At 35.2% G+C, this 20,136-nt stretch overlaps 4 protein-coding genes and 2 non-coding genes across 6 annotated transcripts; 2 read left to right on the top strand and 4 right to left on the bottom strand.

Moving 5' to 3' along the window:
- Positions 1–2,317: 2,317 nt before the first annotated feature.
- On the bottom strand, positions 2,318–3,933 carry LOC133312254 (heavy metal-associated isoprenylated plant protein 36-like). The gene is made up of 3 exons (XM_061513432.1): positions 3,796–3,933; positions 3,572–3,647; positions 2,318–3,385 (listed from the first exon to the last, which is right to left on the bottom strand). Exons 1-3 carry the CDS (start codon positions 3,844–3,846, stop codon positions 2,637–2,639), a joined length of 876 nt encoding a protein of 291 aa, XP_061369416.1. The 5' UTR covers positions 3,847–3,933; the 3' UTR covers positions 2,318–2,636.
- A 3,814-nt stretch (positions 3,934–7,747) lies between these two features.
- LOC133312250 (dephospho-CoA kinase) lies at positions 7,748–9,012 on the bottom strand. Its single transcript, XM_061513429.1, has 3 exons — positions 8,887–9,012; positions 8,657–8,802; positions 7,748–8,566 (listed from the first exon to the last, which is right to left on the bottom strand). The coding sequence occupies exons 1-3, from the start codon at positions 8,992–8,994 to the stop codon at positions 8,116–8,118; spliced, it is 705 nt and encodes a 234-aa protein (XP_061369413.1). The 5' UTR covers positions 8,995–9,012; the 3' UTR covers positions 7,748–8,115.
- A 124-nt stretch (positions 9,013–9,136) lies between these two features.
- On the top strand, positions 9,137–9,207 carry TRNAG-CCC (transfer RNA glycine (anticodon CCC)). The gene has a single exon. It is a non-coding gene; the product is annotated as a tRNA-Gly (tRNA).
- Positions 9,208–9,311: 104 nt separating this feature from the next.
- Positions 9,312–12,374, top strand: LOC133312242 (pentatricopeptide repeat-containing protein At5g56310-like). Its single transcript, XM_061513420.1, has 3 exons — positions 9,312–11,322; positions 11,927–12,000; positions 12,189–12,374. The coding sequence occupies exon 1, from the start codon at positions 9,312–9,314 to the stop codon at positions 10,716–10,718; it is 1,407 nt and encodes a 468-aa protein (XP_061369404.1). The 3' UTR covers positions 10,719–11,322; positions 11,927–12,000; positions 12,189–12,374.
- A 234-nt stretch (positions 12,375–12,608) lies between these two features.
- LOC133312216 (autophagy-related protein 18a-like) lies at positions 12,609–16,475 on the bottom strand. The gene is made up of 4 exons (XM_061513388.1): positions 15,589–16,475; positions 14,525–14,738; positions 13,591–13,717; positions 12,609–12,994 (listed from the first exon to the last, which is right to left on the bottom strand). Exons 1-4 carry the CDS (start codon positions 16,414–16,416, stop codon positions 12,904–12,906), a joined length of 1,260 nt encoding a protein of 419 aa, XP_061369372.1. The 5' UTR covers positions 16,417–16,475; the 3' UTR covers positions 12,609–12,903.
- Positions 16,476–16,513: 38 nt separating this feature from the next.
- On the bottom strand, positions 16,514–16,585 carry TRNAD-GUC (transfer RNA aspartic acid (anticodon GUC)). Its single transcript has one exon. It is a non-coding gene; the product is annotated as a tRNA-Asp (tRNA).
- Positions 16,586–20,136: the final 3,551 nt, after the last annotated feature.

The following is a 20,136-nucleotide window of genomic DNA, read 5'->3' as shown; positions in this document are numbered from 1 at the left end:
TATAAATAGTTTTATCTTGATTTTATCATTTGATTGTCCAAAAAAACTGAAAATTGTAAATTAAAAGTAAGGGGCGGTAATTTTGAAGGATAACACAACTGATAAGCTGATTGTGGCTAAGAATTAGGGTTGATTAGTCTCTAATTCAATTCATAAACGAAGCAATTTGGGATTAGTTTTAAAAATCTTTACAACTCTATATCACAAGAGAAATGAATTTCGTTCAAATGGGTGAGAACAGGGCAATTGTGTCCATTCATGATGTTTTCGCTAGAGAACACATTGAATCATATATTCCTCGTGATAGGGTTTTTCTGAAACCTTGACGTGAATTGCTACGAAGGTAATCTATATGATTAAACAGAAAGCTGAGTTGAGATTTTTACGAGGATTGAAATGGGATTTTTCGATATTCGAAATAAATCATAGTGAAGAGGGACCCGAGATATCATATCACTCCATCTTTGCACCTAAAGTCTACACATGGACTCTTGGATATGATGCTTTGTTATATATATATATATATATATAATAAATAATCCAAACAGATCCACCCAAAAAAACACAATCTAAACAGAGCGAACCCTCGTACATTTGCCATTTAATATTCATAATATATGTTAACTAGTCTCTCTTTGACCCAATAATTAGTCTTACAGTCATAATTAGTTCCATGGGCTTTCTAGAAGAAAAGTTTGGAGGGGATAGTACATGGGGCTGCAAATTTGCAAACTACGTAATTAACCTGATGGGACATTGATTTTAAATACTTGTTGAAGATATATATGGTCATTGGGAAAAATCTACAATACCACTTTGATACGTGTGATTGGGCCAATCGAAAGATGCTATTTATAAATCACCGACACTTCACAAATTTTAACATGTCGTATTTAACACTTTTTGACACTCACTGCCATTCTGACATTTCCTGATATTTCAATACTCGTTGCAAAGACTTCAAAAAGGTTTAAAGGTTACCTTAATTGCATTTTGGGTTCTAACTATTAGATTCGTTAGATTACGATTGCGATTTTATTGAGTTTAATATAAACATTTGAGATATATTATATTTCATTGCAAAATTGATAGATATTATAAATTTAGCTTTATTTTTTGTTAAAATTATTGAATACTAAATATAATATACATTACATAAATTAAAAATATTATATAATATCAAAATATGTTTTAACAAATCAAAATTTAATATTTTTTAAAATTAACGTGTCAGAGTGTCGTATCATATCCCTTATCCCTTATCGGTGTTAGTGCAACATAGGATGCCATCTTAGTTGTTTTTTTGTATTGAAGTCAGAAGAAAAAAATATTTTTTGTTCCCATGAATACATAATATAAATTACCAAAAATACACCCAGTATATATTGCGCTGCTGACAGCAGATACATTATATAGACACATACTTTTGTGATATGTGGTCAGTACGAGAGTGGAGGTATAATCATTTTATATTAGAAAATAATATTTATATCGTAAGAAAATGAATTTTATCTTATATATACATAAAAGTATATAATTTTTTTTTCTCTCGTTTCTTTTCATATGGCTCTATATAAACCTCATATATTTTTATATGTCTATCGGAAACTTGACTCCCTTTATATTATACCCTTGGATAAAAGATGAGCTTGAGAGTAACATCCAATTAAAATGAGGGAAGCTCGATTGGTTAAATAAATAACTGAACATAATGTGCAAGTTAGATTAATAAAATTAAAAATAAGAAAAGACTTTGGCTCAATTGAAGAATAATGGCCCGCTTAAACTATATTATCAAGTTTTTGTTCATTTGATGCCTATTCTGATCTCTCCAACCAAAGCAAAACCTGCACAAATGAAATACCAAAATCATTTTAAAAAAACATGGGTTTTAGCCAAAGCTAGCAAAATTAGGAATTGAAGACTGTCCTATTCATTTTTATTGGTCCCGATGCCAACCTGTTCTTTAAATTCAGAAAGAAATAAAAAGCTGCAGCTTTACAAACAAGCTTTCGATTAATACTTGAAAGTGTTATGCTACTATTATGTATATCTCTAAAAAGTTGATAAAGCAAAAGAGATGTACGTTTAACCAACAAGAGGAACGCTTTCCAAAACACCATCAAGCCTTTCCCACATGAAGTAATTAACTACATATATTATTCCCTCTTCAGTAACTAATAAGCTAAGATTAGTCGGCTAGGTAGCTAAGTTGTATGCTGAGAATTAGCAAAATCATTTACCAGCTTGTAAGCATTAATCAGCTGGAAAGAGAAAAAGAAAAGTTGGTACACAAAAATATATACTTTACACATAAGATAGAGAGGGAAAGGGAGATTTCAGGTCCTACAAATTGCAGAACATTACAAGGCTATTGGCCTTTCTTTAGCAAACCCCAAAAGCTGTTTTCACAAGATTAAGAAAACAAAAAAAAAGTGCTAAATAGGTACAAAGCATTGAAGACCCTCCATACCTTCAAATACCCTCTTCTTATTAGTGTCCCCAACTTTTTCAACTAGTTAATTTCTATTTTTGTAGCGCATATTACAAAATTTAAGCCCCCACTTCCCCCACAGTATTAGCACTAATAAGTAATTAACACTAGCCCAGCACATCATCCTCCACTTTGTAGTTTGTCACATAATGGAGCAATATCCACCTTCGTATTCATCGTCATCATCACCATAGTGCTTGATTGGATCAGACGGTGGAGGAAGTGGTGGCAGTCGAGAGTATGCAGAAGTATAAGCATGCATAGGCATAATAGGGGCCCCAACATAATGCGAAGCACTAGCAATTGGATATGCTGTGTTATAGTTTAAACCATATGCCGGAGAAGGTGAATAGTACATATGTGGATATGGGTAGGCATGCTGAATTGGAGGGCTAATGAGATCATTGGAAGCCATAGAAGTGGTAAAACTTGTAGGGGCTGGCGCATCTAATGTACTAATAATTTCTTCTCCTCCTCCATTATTAGGAGGAACAGAACCACCGTTTCCCCCCTTGTTCTTGTTCTTGTTCTTCTTCTTTTTCTTCTTTTTACCACCTTCACCACCACCACCACCACTTCCCTCCTCACAGTCATCACTAAGACCTTCTTTGTCTGAATCTTCACCAGCAGTGTTTATACAACCCTCATCGGAACCAACATCACCAACTGGTTTATTATTCTTCTGGTCTTCCTTCTCCTTATTATTATTATTATCACCACCACCACCCTTGGATTTTCCAGACTTCTTATCTTTCTTCTCAACAGGCTTTTCTGGCCAAAGCTCCACTGATTTCCCTGATCTTGAAAGCTTCTTGATGAGAGTCTCAGCATCCACGTTACCAGTGACCGTAACCTTGTGATGCTGAGAATCAATCTCTGATGTATAAACCCCTGTATCGATGGCAAATACATAATCAGTTTTTTTTGTTTTTTTTTCTTGACATGGACAATCATATGATTAGTTACTTCTATGTTAAGAGTTAAGACAGTTATATAATGTATATCACCAAGGCATGCATGGCAAAGTTTGAAGTGGAGATATATCTATTAAAAAAAGGAAAAAGAAAAAAAAGATACCATCAATTCCCTGAAGAACTTTCTTAACACTCTTTTTGCAGCCATCGCAGTGGATCAAGACTTTCAAAACCCACTTCTGTAGAATGAATAGAGTAATTACTAATTAGAGTGAAGTTGAACAGAACGAATACCGAACAGATTGAGAGAAGCTACTTATATACAAGCAAATTCAAAATAGGAAGTGGAACTGAGAGAGCAAGCAAAAGTGGATTTTTGTTGATCACCTGGTACTTGAGTTCTCCAGGAGGAGCTTCTTCAGCTGGCCTTGCTGCCATTTGGGTTGGTACCTTGGTGGAGTGGAAAGTAAGGGACCAGGAAAGTTGATCTCAAGTAAGAGAGTGTGTTTGTGTGTGTTTTTGTTCGTTGCCAAAGGATTTAAAGGGGATAAGGGTGACATGGAGCAAGGGGGAGTTAAATATAGGAGTTTATTTTTCTCATTTTACACGTGAGAAAACAAATCCTTCTTACACACACCATAAAAAGATGTGTCACTCTTTTTTTTGTTTTTCAAATAAATAGATTCCACATTTGATGTATCTATGACATGAGATTAAAATTCTCCTACAACATAAGATTTATTTTTCCCAATAAATAAATGGTACAAGAAGAAAGGTATTTGGAGAGACATCAGAGCACTCATTTATGTGGATGCCACATCACCTTTAACATTATCCCACAAGGCACTCACCAATATGCTCATGACACATCAGCAAAGTCACGTGACTCACTCACGTGACACACAAGGAGGATATTCTGTTGGGGTAGCAATGTAGCATGTGGCCATGTGGTAAAAGTAACCCCCACCAAAGGGAGGGCTAAATCTTCTAGTTCAACAATATTATATGATAGGATTAAGGTCCTGATCAATCTTAAATAAGTGATTCGTGTTTTTTCCGTAGAATGTGAAAAACAGATGTGGGGTCTAGGTAGTCCTTTTGATCAACTTTTGTGGCAGCATTTCTGTCATATCACACGGTTTTGAAGCCTTCATCACTTTTAGTACCACAAGTTTTCTGACTCCGATAGCAGAGCTCCCAGAGAATACAACCAATATTATAAATGGGTCCACCTCCCATGGAAGCTAGAAGGTTCATATTGCTATCTTGATGCTGGCTAATCAAGATTACTCTTCAACTAAAACAGGTTACAAGTTGGAACAAAAGGTAACCTGCGAGAGAAGATATAACAATAGGGGAATATTTTTCTCCTTTAACAGGAGCGAAGAGTTATTTTTTTACTGAGACAAAAAAGTGAGATTAACAATTTAAAAAAAAATAAAAATAAAAACAAAAGCTTGACACAAAAGTCGATATTTGTGTAAGAATAAAATCTTGTCTCGAGAAAGAAACATTCTTCGGATAGGAAGAAAAAAATTGAAAAAAAAAAACCTACCGGTGACATTTGTAAATAAAACGATGAATTCCCTCTGTCGCGTATCCCCCGATTAATGCAGCCTGATATGCTTCAATTATAAGTTTATAGTATTAAGCGAAAGGTTATACCTATACCTATGGAGTTAGCCCAACCCTACTCCATTAGTACCAATAGGCAGCACGGAGGAAGAAGCACTACGTTTAGGAATCAACAACATGAAAACTTTGTAAAAAAAATCTCTCTCCTTTTTCTTATGAGATCGGAAAGGAAAAAAAGCATTTCCCGTAACAATAATAGTAATAATAAATGCCCAATATGTTATCATTATTTGCTTTTTATTTAACTAGTCTTATAAAAAAAAATTATTACGATGATGAGTATATGTAAATCTCTTGATTTTAAACTTTTTATGCATGCATATTGTCAAAATAATCAAAGCCAATGACCAAATTGTACGGGTTGTTCTCATAGCATGCCCATTCTTGCTTTTACAGTTTACAGTGGTACTTGTCTGGCGAGTGGTTAGCTCGTTAGGTTGATAACTGATAAGCATATGAACTGCCTATCCCCACAGGACTGAGATTATATTAACTCATCAGCATTCAACGATTTCTCCAACCCACGCAGATTTTAAGGTGCCATTTATCACTTGACCAATCCATGCTCTGATGCTCCTAACACTTCACTTTATACGTTCCATCAAATAAATGCATAATAATTTTGCCTCTTATGCGAATGACGGTAGCAGGTTTTCTTCCTAAATTAACCTCATCTATTTTTACAGACCATTAATTTAGAACCATTGAGTCATTCAACCAGCTAATGATAGCCTTAATTGATTCTTTTGGAGAACAATTTCAAACGATTTCAAGCAAGCAGACAAATAATTAAACAGATAAAGCAAATAATGCGTCTAAGAAGCCCACAGGTGCTTGGAATCACTGTCAAACAATAGGAATTTGAATCGCAATTTACAGCAAAGGGCTACTGGCACAGAGTTAGCCGATGCCCGAATACTGTCATTGTTTCTTCTTCGGGAAAAGAATTTCACGACCCGTAAGACTTCTACCTCCACGCGGCATTGCTCAGTCAGACTTTCGCCCATTGCGGAATATTCCCCACTGCATACAACACATTCTTGTATACATGGTTACCAAAACAATGTTTTCCGACGATTAAGGAGCAAAAAGGGTTAGCATTTTTTTTAGTAGGTAAAGGGTTTGCTTTTAAATCTCTACCGTGTAATTTACTATTTTTGAAGCCATAAAGGTTATCCACGGAGTACAACAAGTTCCAGCACACAGCAACCAGAAGTTAAACAGAAACTGTATCTCCCCGAGAAACTCGTGTAGACAAAATTAATAAACAATTAACTTATCATCATCTTCATTAGGTAATAGCCTAAAATTCTGTGCCAAACAGTTATTTATAATATATGATAACTTACTTGTTAATTGAATCTACAAAAAAAATCTCGTCTCCTCGGCAAATTCCAAACAACGGAAAATAATTTCCAAAGCAAGACCAGAGCAACCAATACCATAAGATGCCTTAGGCCTATGGTGTTCCTTACAAGTTACAACATCTTGCCCCAAGGACGGAAAGAAAAACAAACCGCTGGAAAGGCTGAATAGTAAAGTATGTAGGTCCTGAACTACTACTACTCCTTTAAAGGAAATAATGAAAAAGATAACATGATATCTCCCACGGCATAGCTAAAAGCAATTATATATTACAATTCTTAAATACTCCCGTAAGAAAACAAAATCCTAACCAGAAGCTACCTGTTTTATGCATGCATTTCATAGACCTCATTTTAAAAATGCAAAGTGAAAGCAAATTTCAAAATGCGATGGTGGTGTCTCGAGCAAAAATTAGTAATAAAACAATAGATTATCACTGTAGTGTAGAAGTTCCACTTCAAACTATTAATCACTAGAAATAGAATATTAGATTCTACGCAGTCTTTTGGCAAATGATATAGCCGTAATATTCAATATTAAGAACAAAAACATCCATATCAATGTACAGCATGATAATGGCCACCCACCAGGTTATCTTCCACTTTGAGTAAACTAATGGTTTTGACATGCTTTTGGAAAAGTTACCTGCGATTATCCTCATCAATATTTTATTTCTCATCTACGATCTAAAGACCAATGAAAAAGAAGGTGGTCATCCCTATCAAAATTATGACGTAGTCAAACAGTAATGAAGGTGTACAGCACAACCTACACTTACCAGGCCACATTGAAAATTTCAGCAGGATAAAGAAGGTTCAAAACTTCAAGTCAAATATCTTCTAGGAATATACTTGGTAAGAATCAAAATGAAATTGTCATGACATGAGCTTTCTATAATTTTCGTTTACATATTCGTCCAACTCCTCTCTTAGATTGAGCTTTCTCTAGCGTCTGACCAATCAGAGCATAAAAGCTAGCAACCATATTTGCTCCAAGAGGTTACAATTTATATGCAATACTATTACTGAGATGATATTTTCTCCACAACGTCAATATTTAGTATTTACTACTTATGTGAAGCCAGAAAAAAATTCTCATCCTATGACAACAAATTGCCAAAGAAAACAAACGATAGATGCATTGAAAATGCCCTTCTCAAGGTCACAAAATGGAAGCAGAATCTGTTTAAAAGAGGCAGAACACGAACAAGTTTCCATCTCTATTTCGGCCCACGACAGGATAACCACAGACTGGCTTACGTTAGCCACTTTCACTACTTAGTACTTACCCAGTACAAGAACAACAAAGAACAATTAAAAATTTTAAACCATCAAACATTATGTATTCGAAAAGCATTTTACAACCAATCAACTACAGTCATTTTCAAAAACAATAACAAAACCTCCCACTATGAAGTAGGCAACCTTATCTTACATTTGCAAGAGGCTAATTACATGAATCAAACCTATGGCCTACCAGTCTCATGACGACAACGACAACACAAACAATCGTGCCAAGGTTCAATAAGATTATGCTTATTCTCCTATAGTAATCTTAAAATTTTAAGTTACAAAATTTAACATTGAAACTTGAACAGTAGCATATGTTGTGGAATTTTAAAAAAGAGATACAGAAAAGCACTCATGGTCATGGATTTAGGCATTAGATGGAAGAAATACATAAACAAATCCGAAGAACACAAGTAGGCTATGAAGTGTGGTTGTTAAATGCCTTGATACAGAAAACAACACCTGAGGTGAGTGAAGCAAGAATGATGAAGGCTCCATTCCTGGAGAGCCAAAACTCAACCCAAGTCAAGGGTCTGGAGACCTCAACCAAAACCTTCTGAAATTGTTGATTCAAGTCATCGAGTGAACCAGTGTTATCTATTACTATATCTGCTTTACCCCTTTTAACATCCAGTGGCATCTGAGCATGAATCCTGTCCCGAGCATCCTCCTCACTGCTTCTGTCTCTCGTTAAGAGTCTTTGAATCTGTGTTTCAGGATCAACCCATACAACAATAATCGGCTTCGTGAACTTGTCCATCTTGGCCTCAAATAACAAAGGCACATCAAGAACAATAACCTTATAACCCTTCATCCATAGCTTCAAAACTCGCCAAAAGATCCCAGAGGATATATAAGGAGCTAGCAATCTAAAACAAGAATAAGCAATTCAAATACAAATTCCTGCAACATTATGTATAAATAAAACAATCTAAAAATAATAATAATAATTTGAATACCGATTGAGAAATTGACGCTTATCGGGATCGGAGAAAACAATGTGGCCAAGTTTAGGTCTATCAACTTCTCCATTGTCGAGTAGAATTTCTTCCCCAAACGCTGCAACAACTTTTTTCCACCCACCACTCCCTTTCTTCAACACATCCTGCAAATTCCAATAATCACTTAACTTGAGAGAATTCAAAGCAAAACCTCAAAAAACACACACGAAAACGTTAAAAAAACGTACACGAGCGACGACGTCCGCGTCGACAACGGGAACGCCATGGGATTTGAATAGATTCGAAACTGTGCTTTTCCCAGACGCTATTCCACCCGTTAGTCCAACGATCCTCATTCCTTCGATCAAACGCTCTTCCCAAACGCGTTTTGTCGACTCTGAATACCATGCTTTCTTTCACACACCCTCCAACTCCAACTGCTTCCTCTATTGTAACAACGAGATTTATAATTTCACGTGAGGCTCAATAATTAAAGAAGCGCATCTGGTGTAGTGGTATCATAGTACCCTCCCACGGTACTGACCGGGGTTCGATTCCCCGGATGCGCATTTTCTTATTTTTTTTATTCTTTAAAGTTATTTTATATTTATTTTATTTTGTTGTTTTTTTAAATACAGCTTCTGATTTTTTGTGAAGGTATTGAAGATCAAGAATGACGATGAGCAAGGTGAGTGATTTCACAGAGAAAGTTGTGTCACTTCTGAAGGGTTTTTGTTATTGTAAGATTCAGGTTCAGCAGATTCAAGCGCAACTCATTCTTCAAAACCTCCATTCACACACCACCATTGCTTACAACTTCATTGAAGCATGCCAATCACATGGCCTTCTAAACTCTTGTTTTCTGTTATATACCATTGTTCTTCCGAGACCCCATGTTTTCATTTGCAACTCTCTCATCAGAGCCTTCTCTCACTCTCACATCTCCAACACCTCTCTTGCCATATACTCCCACATGCACCGCAACTCCATCTTTCCCAATAACTTCACCTTCCCTTTCCTCTTCAAGTCTTTATCTGACACCCGTCAATTTATTCAAGCTCAGTGCGTGTACACCCATGTAATAAAACTGGGTCATCTTAATGATATCTACGTTCAGAATTCACTTCTTGATGTCTATGCTTCGTCTGGCCACGTGGGGTTTTGTCGACGCCTGTTTGATGAAATGCTTCACAGGGATGTTGTGTCGTGGACTGTGTTGATCATGGGTTACCGCAATGTTGGGAACTACGATGACGCGTTGCTTGTCTTTGAACAGATGCAATATGCGGGTGTGGTGCCCAACAGGGTCACAATGGTGAACGCCTTGGCTGCTTGTGCAAATTTTGGTGCTATTGAAATGGGTACTTGGATACATGATATCATAAGGAGGAATGGGTGGGAATTGGATGTCATATTGGGGACTGCATTGATTGAGATGTATGCAAAATGTGGGAGAGTGGAAGAGGGGATGAGTGTTTTCAGAAGCATGAAGGAAAAGAATGTGTTTACTTGGAATGCGGTTATTAAAGGGCTAGCTTTAGCTAAGAGTGGGGAAGATGCAATTTGGTGGTTTAATAGAATGGAGCAGGATGGAGTTAGAGCCGATGGAGTGACTTTGGTTGCAGTTCTTTCTGCTTGCAGTCACTCAGGTTTGGTTGACATTGGTAGACAGATCTTCAATTTCTTGATTGATGGCAAGTATGGATTTTATCCTAGTGCCAAACACTATGCTTGTATGGTTGACATCTTGGCACGTTCTGGGCGTTTCCAGGAGGCTTTTGAGTTCATGAGATATATGCCTTTTGAACCGACCAAAGCTATGTGGGGATCCTTGTTGGTTAGTTCCAAATCTCAGGGTGACTTGGAATTCAGCGAGTTCGCAGCTAGAAAACTAGTTGAATTGGAGCCAGATAACACTGCCTATTACGTTCATCTATCAAACCTGTATGCAGAGATGGGAAGATGGAGTGATGTTGAGAAAGTTAGGGGAATGATGAAAGATAGACAACTGACCAAGGACTTGGGGTGTAGTTCTGTGGAGGTTGAACACCCACGGCATGTTAAAGAACTTTTGGGATAGTACTCTCTTAGCATTTTCATGCAAATTATATATAGAAAAGCCAAGTTAGCTGTTACTTCTATTAGGGGCTACTGCAATATATATTTATTGTCAGTGAGTCAGGGTGCATACATTGTATTGACGACTAGATTGGTTGTGATATTCAAGGATGGCACAAATGATTGCCCCTGTTGATCGAGTGTACCACAATTCACTGAGAAAGTAACCATATGCGGATCAGTGTTCCTGTAGATGGCCTACGGCTGTTGAGCTTCTCAAAGACTGCTCTAGATGTCAATGAGTCAGTATTAGTTCACAAAGCATCATCACTAATTGAACTCTCTTCATTGCGGCAAAAAATATGCTACCATCGTGCTACATGACATACAATTTAACAGTTGAGATATAATCCATGTACTGCATTTACTTGATGGACCTCCAAATTAACTGGCTATGTGCACTTTCTGCTGTGTCTTTTGATCAGATAAGACATTAGACAACCATTGCAGCTTGACTTCGGGCACCATTTGGACTGCGATATTCTACTCGTTTTCCCATAATAGAAATCTTGAAGTTTTAATGGGGATGTGGATTTTTGTACAGTTCATTATATGCCATTCGTCAGGTAGTTTCTTCGGATGCATCTTTAATTATTCGGAGTAAATCTTATATCCTTGAATATCTTTTGATGGAATTCATATTGCATATATTTTCATTAGATTTTGTTTGATCTTTAATCACTAATGTGAAATTTATTGATGGAAAACATATTGTCATATTCAACGAGACAAAGGAAAGCAAAATGATGAAATGGTTTAGTGTAGATCATGCTTTTGATTTGTCTCCCTATCTCCAAGAAGCTGCATCCAAGTTAACAGATGATCACTGAATTTTTTTGTAATTAAAATTCTTACACGGAGGTGAACCGAAGCAGTGGTAAAAATTGCTCCTTCATGGAGTGATTTCTTTGGTTTTTTTTTTTTTTTTTAAATTCTTACACCAATGATGTAAAATAAGAATAATCAATCCTGAATATTATTTTCAATACGACATCAAAAAAACTTCGTTTTCACTAACAACATTTTATAGGACTTGGATTCAATAGTATAATTTAACAAAAAATTTGACAATAACAATTGGTTCCATTACGAGAGCTCTTGAAAAATGAATATAGGTAACAGAGCAACAAAATTCTGTGAACTTACTGTGGCCATGTTTTGAACTTTCAGTGAACATCCTGAAACAGCTTCCTCCCTATTTTCTGCTTTGAATAGCGCGGATCTGAGACCAATCCAGGCTCGTGGTAATATCAGCTGCCCATGTGGCCATGCATTGACGTGGTTCAAACACCTTTCTGCCCTGTGTTTGTGCTGCGGATGTACTCACTTGGGTTCATCTTTTTTTCAAAAAAAAAAAAGTTTTCTATCACTTTAATCCGTATCTTTTTAAGTTATTTTCATCTATATCCGTTTTTTTACTCCTTTTGAACAGATATATGGTGTTACAGCTGCACCAAAAAAGCGCTCGTGATACAGATCCACCAAGGTAAAACGGTCGGTGCTATGTATTGGATTTGGACAAACTTTTCTCATAAGTACCCATTCTGACTTCATTCTCTTGCGCAACTGCTGAATCCGAGGAATCCCATTCTACAGCCAGCTCCCATACAAGATTTGAACCCGGTGGATCATACTGGTTATGGTATAAAAGAAGCGTTTAGTATTATGATGATATAACGGGGACATGCTTGTGACTGTTGTATAAAAATGGGTTAGGAGGCAATTCCTTATATGAAATTTTCCATTGAAAAAAAAAAAAAAATCACTACACATTAAACCCAAAAATCCAACAATAGAGTAGGGAATATTCATGTGACCTTAGAAAATGATAAACCAAATTCCGAGTGTCGCTTTGTATTTCCAAAAGTTTCAATATTTTCATTTTCAATCGATGGAAAATACTGGTAACGATATATACAATGCCACAGCTCTCGTGCACATACGACAATACAAATACACAACCGGGACTAGGAAAGAGATTTCATACTTTACCACAGCTCTCAACATTATTATTAACAAATTAGTAAACTATATGTAATTTACAATGGAAGCAAGAAGGTCGACCCGGACTTAATGGGGTGTCAGTGTTGACAATTCTATCTAAAATCTAAAACGCCAACCGCTACAGGATTTCATGTCTTGGCGTTTCACAAGGCTGTGTCCGGCTTTAAAAAGTTATAATGTTCCAGCTGAGTCATCTCCCCTCCATGCCCCGGATCAAATTCGCATCGGTAGAAGCTGCATAGGACAATCAACTGCAGATCATTAACATCATACAACATAAACGATATTTTTTGGGGGGCAGGAAAACGTCCACCAAACAGCAAGCATTTCAGAAATGAAGCGTACCCAAAAATAAAAATGCATAGATAAATAGGAACATATTTGTCTGAAAGAGGCACGAGACCAATGCAACGCATAGGAAAATAATTATACGTGGAAGACCAACTGCTTTCAGCTATCTTCTCAATTTAATCATAAAGTTAAATTCGGGAAAGTATTAGCTATAATCTTAATAATAAAAAATGAGACAGCAGAAACAAACTTAGAATTCTCCAGTTCACGATAAGGCCTTTCTTTGTAAGTGAATAAGCCAATATTTACACACAGCTTAATATTGAAAAGTGATAGTATATTTTTCAAAAGCTCTGTCAGAAAGCTGCGAAAAAAGTATTTTTTTTGGCCCCAAAATTAGCTAATTCAAACACGCACTATCATAATTAAACTAGTTTACACACTATAACGGAACCTCCAGTACAACATCTAAAATAAACAGAATAGCTATCAGCTACAGCTTAGAGAAAATAGCATTTTGTCATATCCTCAAATCATACCTTCCATCCATGCCAATAATTATGACTGTATTCTTTTGGAGACCAAATGCCACTATGTAATGAGAGCCCTCGTTTAAGTGAAACTTAGCAACTGACCACTCTGAATTGAAATACTTGGGCAACACTCCTGCAAGTGCAAAATAACATGGGATCAACAAGGGAAGGGGGAATTGATAATTATTTCAGTCTGTAACTGGCAAAATACCATGAAAAGAAAAAATAAATAAATATATAAATGGAGAGAAGTATAGCTTTCCATCGGAGGGAAGCACCTTGTGAAGCCAAAATCCACTTAGGAAGGAAAGGGGTGAATTTTGTCTGGGTAAGCTTTAAAAACTGTTTCTAAATTCCTCATGTCACCAAAAATCAAAATAATGCCCCTCCTCCTATAATGAAGAAGCACCAAGAAGTTGCTTCTACTTTCCAAAATCTGATAGTGACTATTAAATGAAATAAATGTCCTTATCAGCACCATGTGAATATAAAATTATCCTATTACCATTTATTACCAATGTTCGATATGAATTAATATATTTCTAAAACCATTTGGATATATTTGACTAAAAATAGTGATTTTCCCAAACAATACCTAATTGAGAACAATTTCACTCAAAGCATTGGCATATAGAACAAGCAACCATAAAACCAATTCTCTTCAAAATCTGAAATCTCACACCAATCCTAAATACAAAGTAAGCTCAATGCCATTAATTTAACATTATGATGTTCTATCATCCATTAATATCATCTTATAAATAAAATCCATTAATATTTGTCATTCAAACTTCTACACAGGCAGTCAGGTACAACAAATAGAATAATCCCATGAAATTGTAGAAAAGATTTTAGTCAAAATTTAACAATTCCAATACAGCATCTAAGTCAGCAAATGGAAAGAAATATTCAAGTTAGTAAAAACAGTAAGAAATTTTACCTTTAAATTTAATAAAGGAGCGAGATGAGCTAGATGGGGTAATGGCAGCATCAGAATTGGATGAGCTTTGTGACTTCTCATGCTCAGGGACACTGGAATTAACCTTAAGGCTGAAAACATGGACAGTACCCTTGTCACTTGAGACTGCTAACCACTGAGCAGTAGAAGAGAATGCCAAACTAAAGATCTCCGCTGCATTTGCACCCCTTCTTACCTAAATTTGACATCCGACAAACTTATACAAGAGGACTAAAATGTTTGAAATGCCCACACAGTAAATTCAAGCTTCAAAGCAGAGGAAATGAATAAGGCAATAGAGATGGACATTAGACATTACACCTCAAATACATCATAGCTATCAAACACAATTATTAACAATAGCCATTTATTTTAGTGGCAAGGAGCATGTTTCCCTTAACTAGAAGTTTAGAGTTCGAGTCATGGAAACAAAAAAAATAATGTCAGGCCAAAATGGGTCCAATAGTGTTCGAACCAGATTTAACTGGTCTGCATACCAAAAAAGAAAAGAAAAAAGGAAACACAGTTATTTCTTAAACGAGGATTTCACTTATTTCCCCAAACACTGACTAATGATTTTCTCCAGTGGTTAGTAAGCCTTTAGAAAATATTCATAATCTCCACTACCTGCTAGTTTGCTATATTACATGGAAAAACCATTAATTGAAAGGGATGAATTTGTAACAGTCTAAATATGCACCATAAATCATGGAACTGGACAACACTGAGAACTGACCTAATTGATTCTATTTTCAATTAGTTAAGTACCACCATCATCCAGTTCCTGCCATCTTAATGCCAAACTAATATAGATATTTGGGACCGAATTCTATTTAGCTTTCAGTTCGAGTTTTTAGCTTCAATTGACAGTAGTTTTGAACCAGAGCATAATGCAGTTCAGCAGAAGCGTTTACGAACAGAACACACACTGTTTCACCACCAGCCAGCAATTCACGCTAAAAATTTAAAAATTACAGTACTTATCCCAAAGCAAAGAACAAAGTCAAAATAAATTTGAGAAATGAGAAACACCACATAGCACATACTTCCTGAAGTAGCGTGCCATGATCTGTATCAAAAATCCGAATCAGCGTACCCTTGGTGCTGGCGGTGGCGATTAACTGCCCATCAAGCGTGAGAGCAAAACAAGCTATTCTGGAATCATGGGCCGAAATGAACTTGGTCTTCTTCTGTGCATAGTTCTCAATGCGAATCTGACCCTTATGCAAACCCGGGCACGCGAGCACGAGAGAATCAGACAGATGCGAAACTGCACAAAGTCCCTTAGGGTTCGCAACGGTCTCAATTTGGTGCATCAGCTTAAGGTCCGCGAAGTTGTACACGAATATCTTCTGCTCCACCACGACGATTATCCGGTCCCGTCGGAGACGGACACCACGAACGGCGGCGCGGAATGACAACTCACCGATGCACTTGCCCTGATGATCGTCCCAGATCATGACCTTGTTGGGAGGGTACTGAGGGTTGGACCCACCACCGACGAGAGCCAAAATGTTACAGCGGAACAGCATCTCCACGTGGCCGATCCCACCGCCATCGAACTCTCGCCGGAAGAGCTCCCGAAACGGATCACAGTTGTAGATGCGGAAGCCGTTGTCAGTGGCGGCGGCGAAGCAAGCCTGGTCTTGGTTGAAGGAGAGTTGAAGGAGCGATGACGGGGCCAGCGGAGCAGGGGAAGGTTCCGGCGAAGCAGAGGGGTCGTGGTGGGGTGGGGTTTGAGGTTGAGGAGGCATTAGGGAATCAAAGTCGAGGGTTTGAGATTGGTCGGGGTGAAAATTAGGGTTTGGATTTGAATTGGGATTAGGGTTAGGGTTTGGCCAGGGAGGTGAAGCACAAGCGGAAAGGGTGGCCATTTTGGTTGGATTGATTCTCAGCTTCCCTCTCCCGGTAAGCACGCACTAAAGAACACGCACTGAAGGCTCATAAGGGAGAGCAAAAATAATAAAATAGCGCCGTTGCCGGGGATCGAACCCGGGTCACCCGCGTGACAGGCGGGAATACTTACCACTATACTACAACGACTTGTTGTGAGGAACGATGATTCTAATAATAAATGTTGACTATTACTGGAATTACAAACTTAATAAGGAAGAAGCTATAGTTACTACATTTTTTTATCACATGTTATTATTAAATCCGTTGATTTCTGTTAATTTAACGGTTATAATTTATTGTTTCATATTTATTAAATAATTATTAATTTCTAATAAATTATAACCAGTAGATTGACGTAAATTAACGGTTATAATTTAGTAGTAATAAGTAGTAGAAAAAGAGAGGTAGCAACTATAACCTTCTTCTATATTTAATTATTTTAATAAAAAAAATTATTTACCTATTCAAAGTTAAATGAATAAATTAATATTATTATGCAAAAAATTATATATCTTTAAGATGTTTCAAATATGAAAGATAATTTCAAAATACATTTTTTAAAAAACAGAAAAAATAATTTTTGAATAAAATTAAATAGTAAGTTTTCATTACACATTACCTCCATTTTTTTTCAAAAAAAAAAATATCAAGTTGATTTTTTTTATAAATAAATTTAAATCAAAGCGCAAGCTAATTTATTTAGTAAATAAAAATTATTATTGTTCAGGTTAAGCACAAAATACCCAATGTTTGAATGGGCTACAAGAGGTTTCAAATTTTTCAACAGACACAGTTCGAAGGGACCCATGTTTAAAAAAAAAAAAATACGACGTTCGATGTCTCGTAGCAGGAGATCAAGGGAAATATTTAATATGTTACGGGACCACCTAATGATTTGGTGCTCCCTTTCACAATACTAATTTTTTCTTTCTTATTTTATCTCTGTTATTTTTTTCTTTTTTAATTTTACTCTTCTATTTACACTAAGGGACCACCTAAAAAATAGTGATCCCGGACCACAATAAATTCTCTCCGGATCAAGAAACCCAAGGGTGTTGACGTAGACGATGCAAACATGGACGATGAGATGGCAGAAAAAGAGCCATTGATGGAAGACGAGAACACAATGGATCGAAAGAAATACGGTTCAAACATTAAGTTGAGGGGCATTTGGTATAGAAATTTTTTTTATTCAAGAATCTCAATTTTTAAAAATATGATAAAAACATTCAATTTACGATAATATTCAAAAATCAAAATTTAAAAAAATTTAATTTCTCAGAAATCTTGAAAATCACCTGAATGTTTGTAACAAATTACTTATGAGAGATATGATAACTGGGAGATGGGATATAAGAGATAACAGAAAGAAAGAGTTTAAAGAATTGCCCCATGGAATAAAAAATAATCCCATATATTATTTTTGGTTCAACATATGTAACTTTGTTATTTATGATATTTATTCGTGTTGTCTTTTATTTTACATCTAATTTTCCAGGGTAGAGAATTTCTCTAGTCAATAGAGATAAATTATTGAGCCTAAAACGACGTCGTTTTATGGCGAAAATCAAGTTATTTTTGTAATTCTAATATACTACAAGATTATATTAATCTTTATTATTATAATATTTTAATCTTATAACCTCAAAACAACGTCGTTTTGAGTTCACTGAAGATAATTTTATCTCGAGTGACGAAAAAAATAATTTTTTTCCAATTTTTAATTGCTTTTATTTGAGTTCTTTTATTACATAATTGTTTAGGTGCAATTGATGGCACACATCTAAGTGCATGAGTTCTTGCTAAGAAACAAACATCATGCACAAGTAGAAAGACAATCCTCACACAAAATGTCATGTGTATTTGTGATTTTAATATGAATTTCACATATGTGTATTCGGGATGGGAAGGAAATGCACACGATGCAAAAGTTTTCGTTGATTCACTAACCAATCCAAATGCACAGTTTCTATGGCCATCTAGAGGTGAATATCATATTGTTGAATTTGTCTTCTGTTAATGAAGTAAATAATTTATATTCAAAGCTAATGCAAATATGTTTTATCTTGTGGATTCTGGCTATCCTTGCATCGGAGGTTTTCTTCCCCTTTTTAGAGGCTAAAGATATCATGCACAAGAATATATTGGTCGCTGTGGACAACCAAAGAGTCGTGAAAAGTTATTCAATTATAGGCATTTATCTTTAAGAATGACAATTGAACGATGCGATGCTTTGGAGTCTTGAAGAACAAATTTCTTATTTTGAAGTTAATGCCTCCATATAAACCTTCTAGGCAACGACTCATAGTGATAGCATGTTGTGCTATTCATAATTATATACGCAGGTGAAATTTACGCGATGATTTGTTTAGAATGTGGAAAGACATCTATCCTATGGAAACAAAGGCTATGAATAAAATTCTAACCTTGAGGGAACAAGCTTGAATCATAATAACTTGTCAGGTTATCTGATGAAAGTGCAGCGAAAATGGCAGCATATCATGATCATATTGCAAATTCAATGTGGGCACAACATAACAATTATGCAGTGTAGTTTATCTTATTTGATTTGTTAAATAATAGGTTTTACTTTTGGATAATCAATTTTCAAGTGACTCAATGTTTGTATTGGCTTATTATTAGTACATTAAACCTAAACTTATGTATGTAAATGTGTTGCTTAATGCTTATTTTTCTTTTTTGGTAAACTATGTGTTGCTTATTAAATATATTGGTCTTTGACTAGATTAACTTTGGTTCGTTATAATTACAATACATTGACAGATAGTAATTTTGTGAAATATATCAAATTTAAAATGTTTGTTACAATTTGCATTGGTCTTAGAAAATATTTGTAATATGATTTTTTTTAAAATAAAAAAAATCATACTAAGTTTTTACATATAATAATAAAAATTATTTTAAAAAAATAGCAATCAAACGAGTTTTTTTATTTATTTATTTTGTTCTAAAAACATGTTCTTGGAACATATTTATCAAACAGATTTTTTATTCTTAAACTTTTAAAATTGTTTTCAAAAAAGTTTTACCAAACGGATTTTTTCCTTTTATTATTTTGAAAATAAATTCTTAAAAGTTATTCTACAAAATTTTTTTTAAAAAAAAAATCAGAACATAATCCAACACACCCTATGTTTGCTTAATTCATTTATCTATTTTATAGCCACTTTAGTTTTAATAGTTTTGGGTTGAATTGATTATTTACAATAACTAATACTAGTGATAAGATAAGATAAACAACATTTATTAAGATAAATTAAACTAATCAAAATAAAGATAAATCAATCTAATTGAGATAGCATAACTTAATTCAAATAGTTTGGTTATGGCGCGCAGTTGCTATAATAATCCTTTTCGTCATTTGGAATGATTATTTCCAAAGAAATAATTGTTTCACTCTTTTAATTTAAAGCTAAAGTTTTAAGTTGTTTTTTTTCCAATAAAAGAAAGAAAGGTTGAGAGCAGCTGCAGATCGAATTATGGTCACGTGCAGTTTGATTTAGGAGAAATTTTTTTTAATAGAAAATATAATTAGTAAGAATATGATGAAAAGTTAAGTTAGATAGGAAAGTTAAAAAAAAATATTATTTGGTCAAGTGAAATTTTATCGAAAAATTGAGTTAAATATATTGAATGCATGTTTTGTCGAGATAAAATTTTGATAGAAAAATATGACA

Source organism: Gastrolobium bilobum, unplaced genomic scaffold, assembly GCF_033153095.1.
Source record: "Gastrolobium bilobum isolate Gb01-03AN ecotype WA unplaced genomic scaffold, APGP_CSIRO_Gbil_v1 utg6685, whole genome shotgun sequence".
Lineage (NCBI taxonomy): Eukaryota > Viridiplantae > Streptophyta > Magnoliopsida > Fabales > Fabaceae > Gastrolobium > Gastrolobium bilobum.
This window is presented reverse-complemented; position numbering and strand designations above follow the sequence as displayed.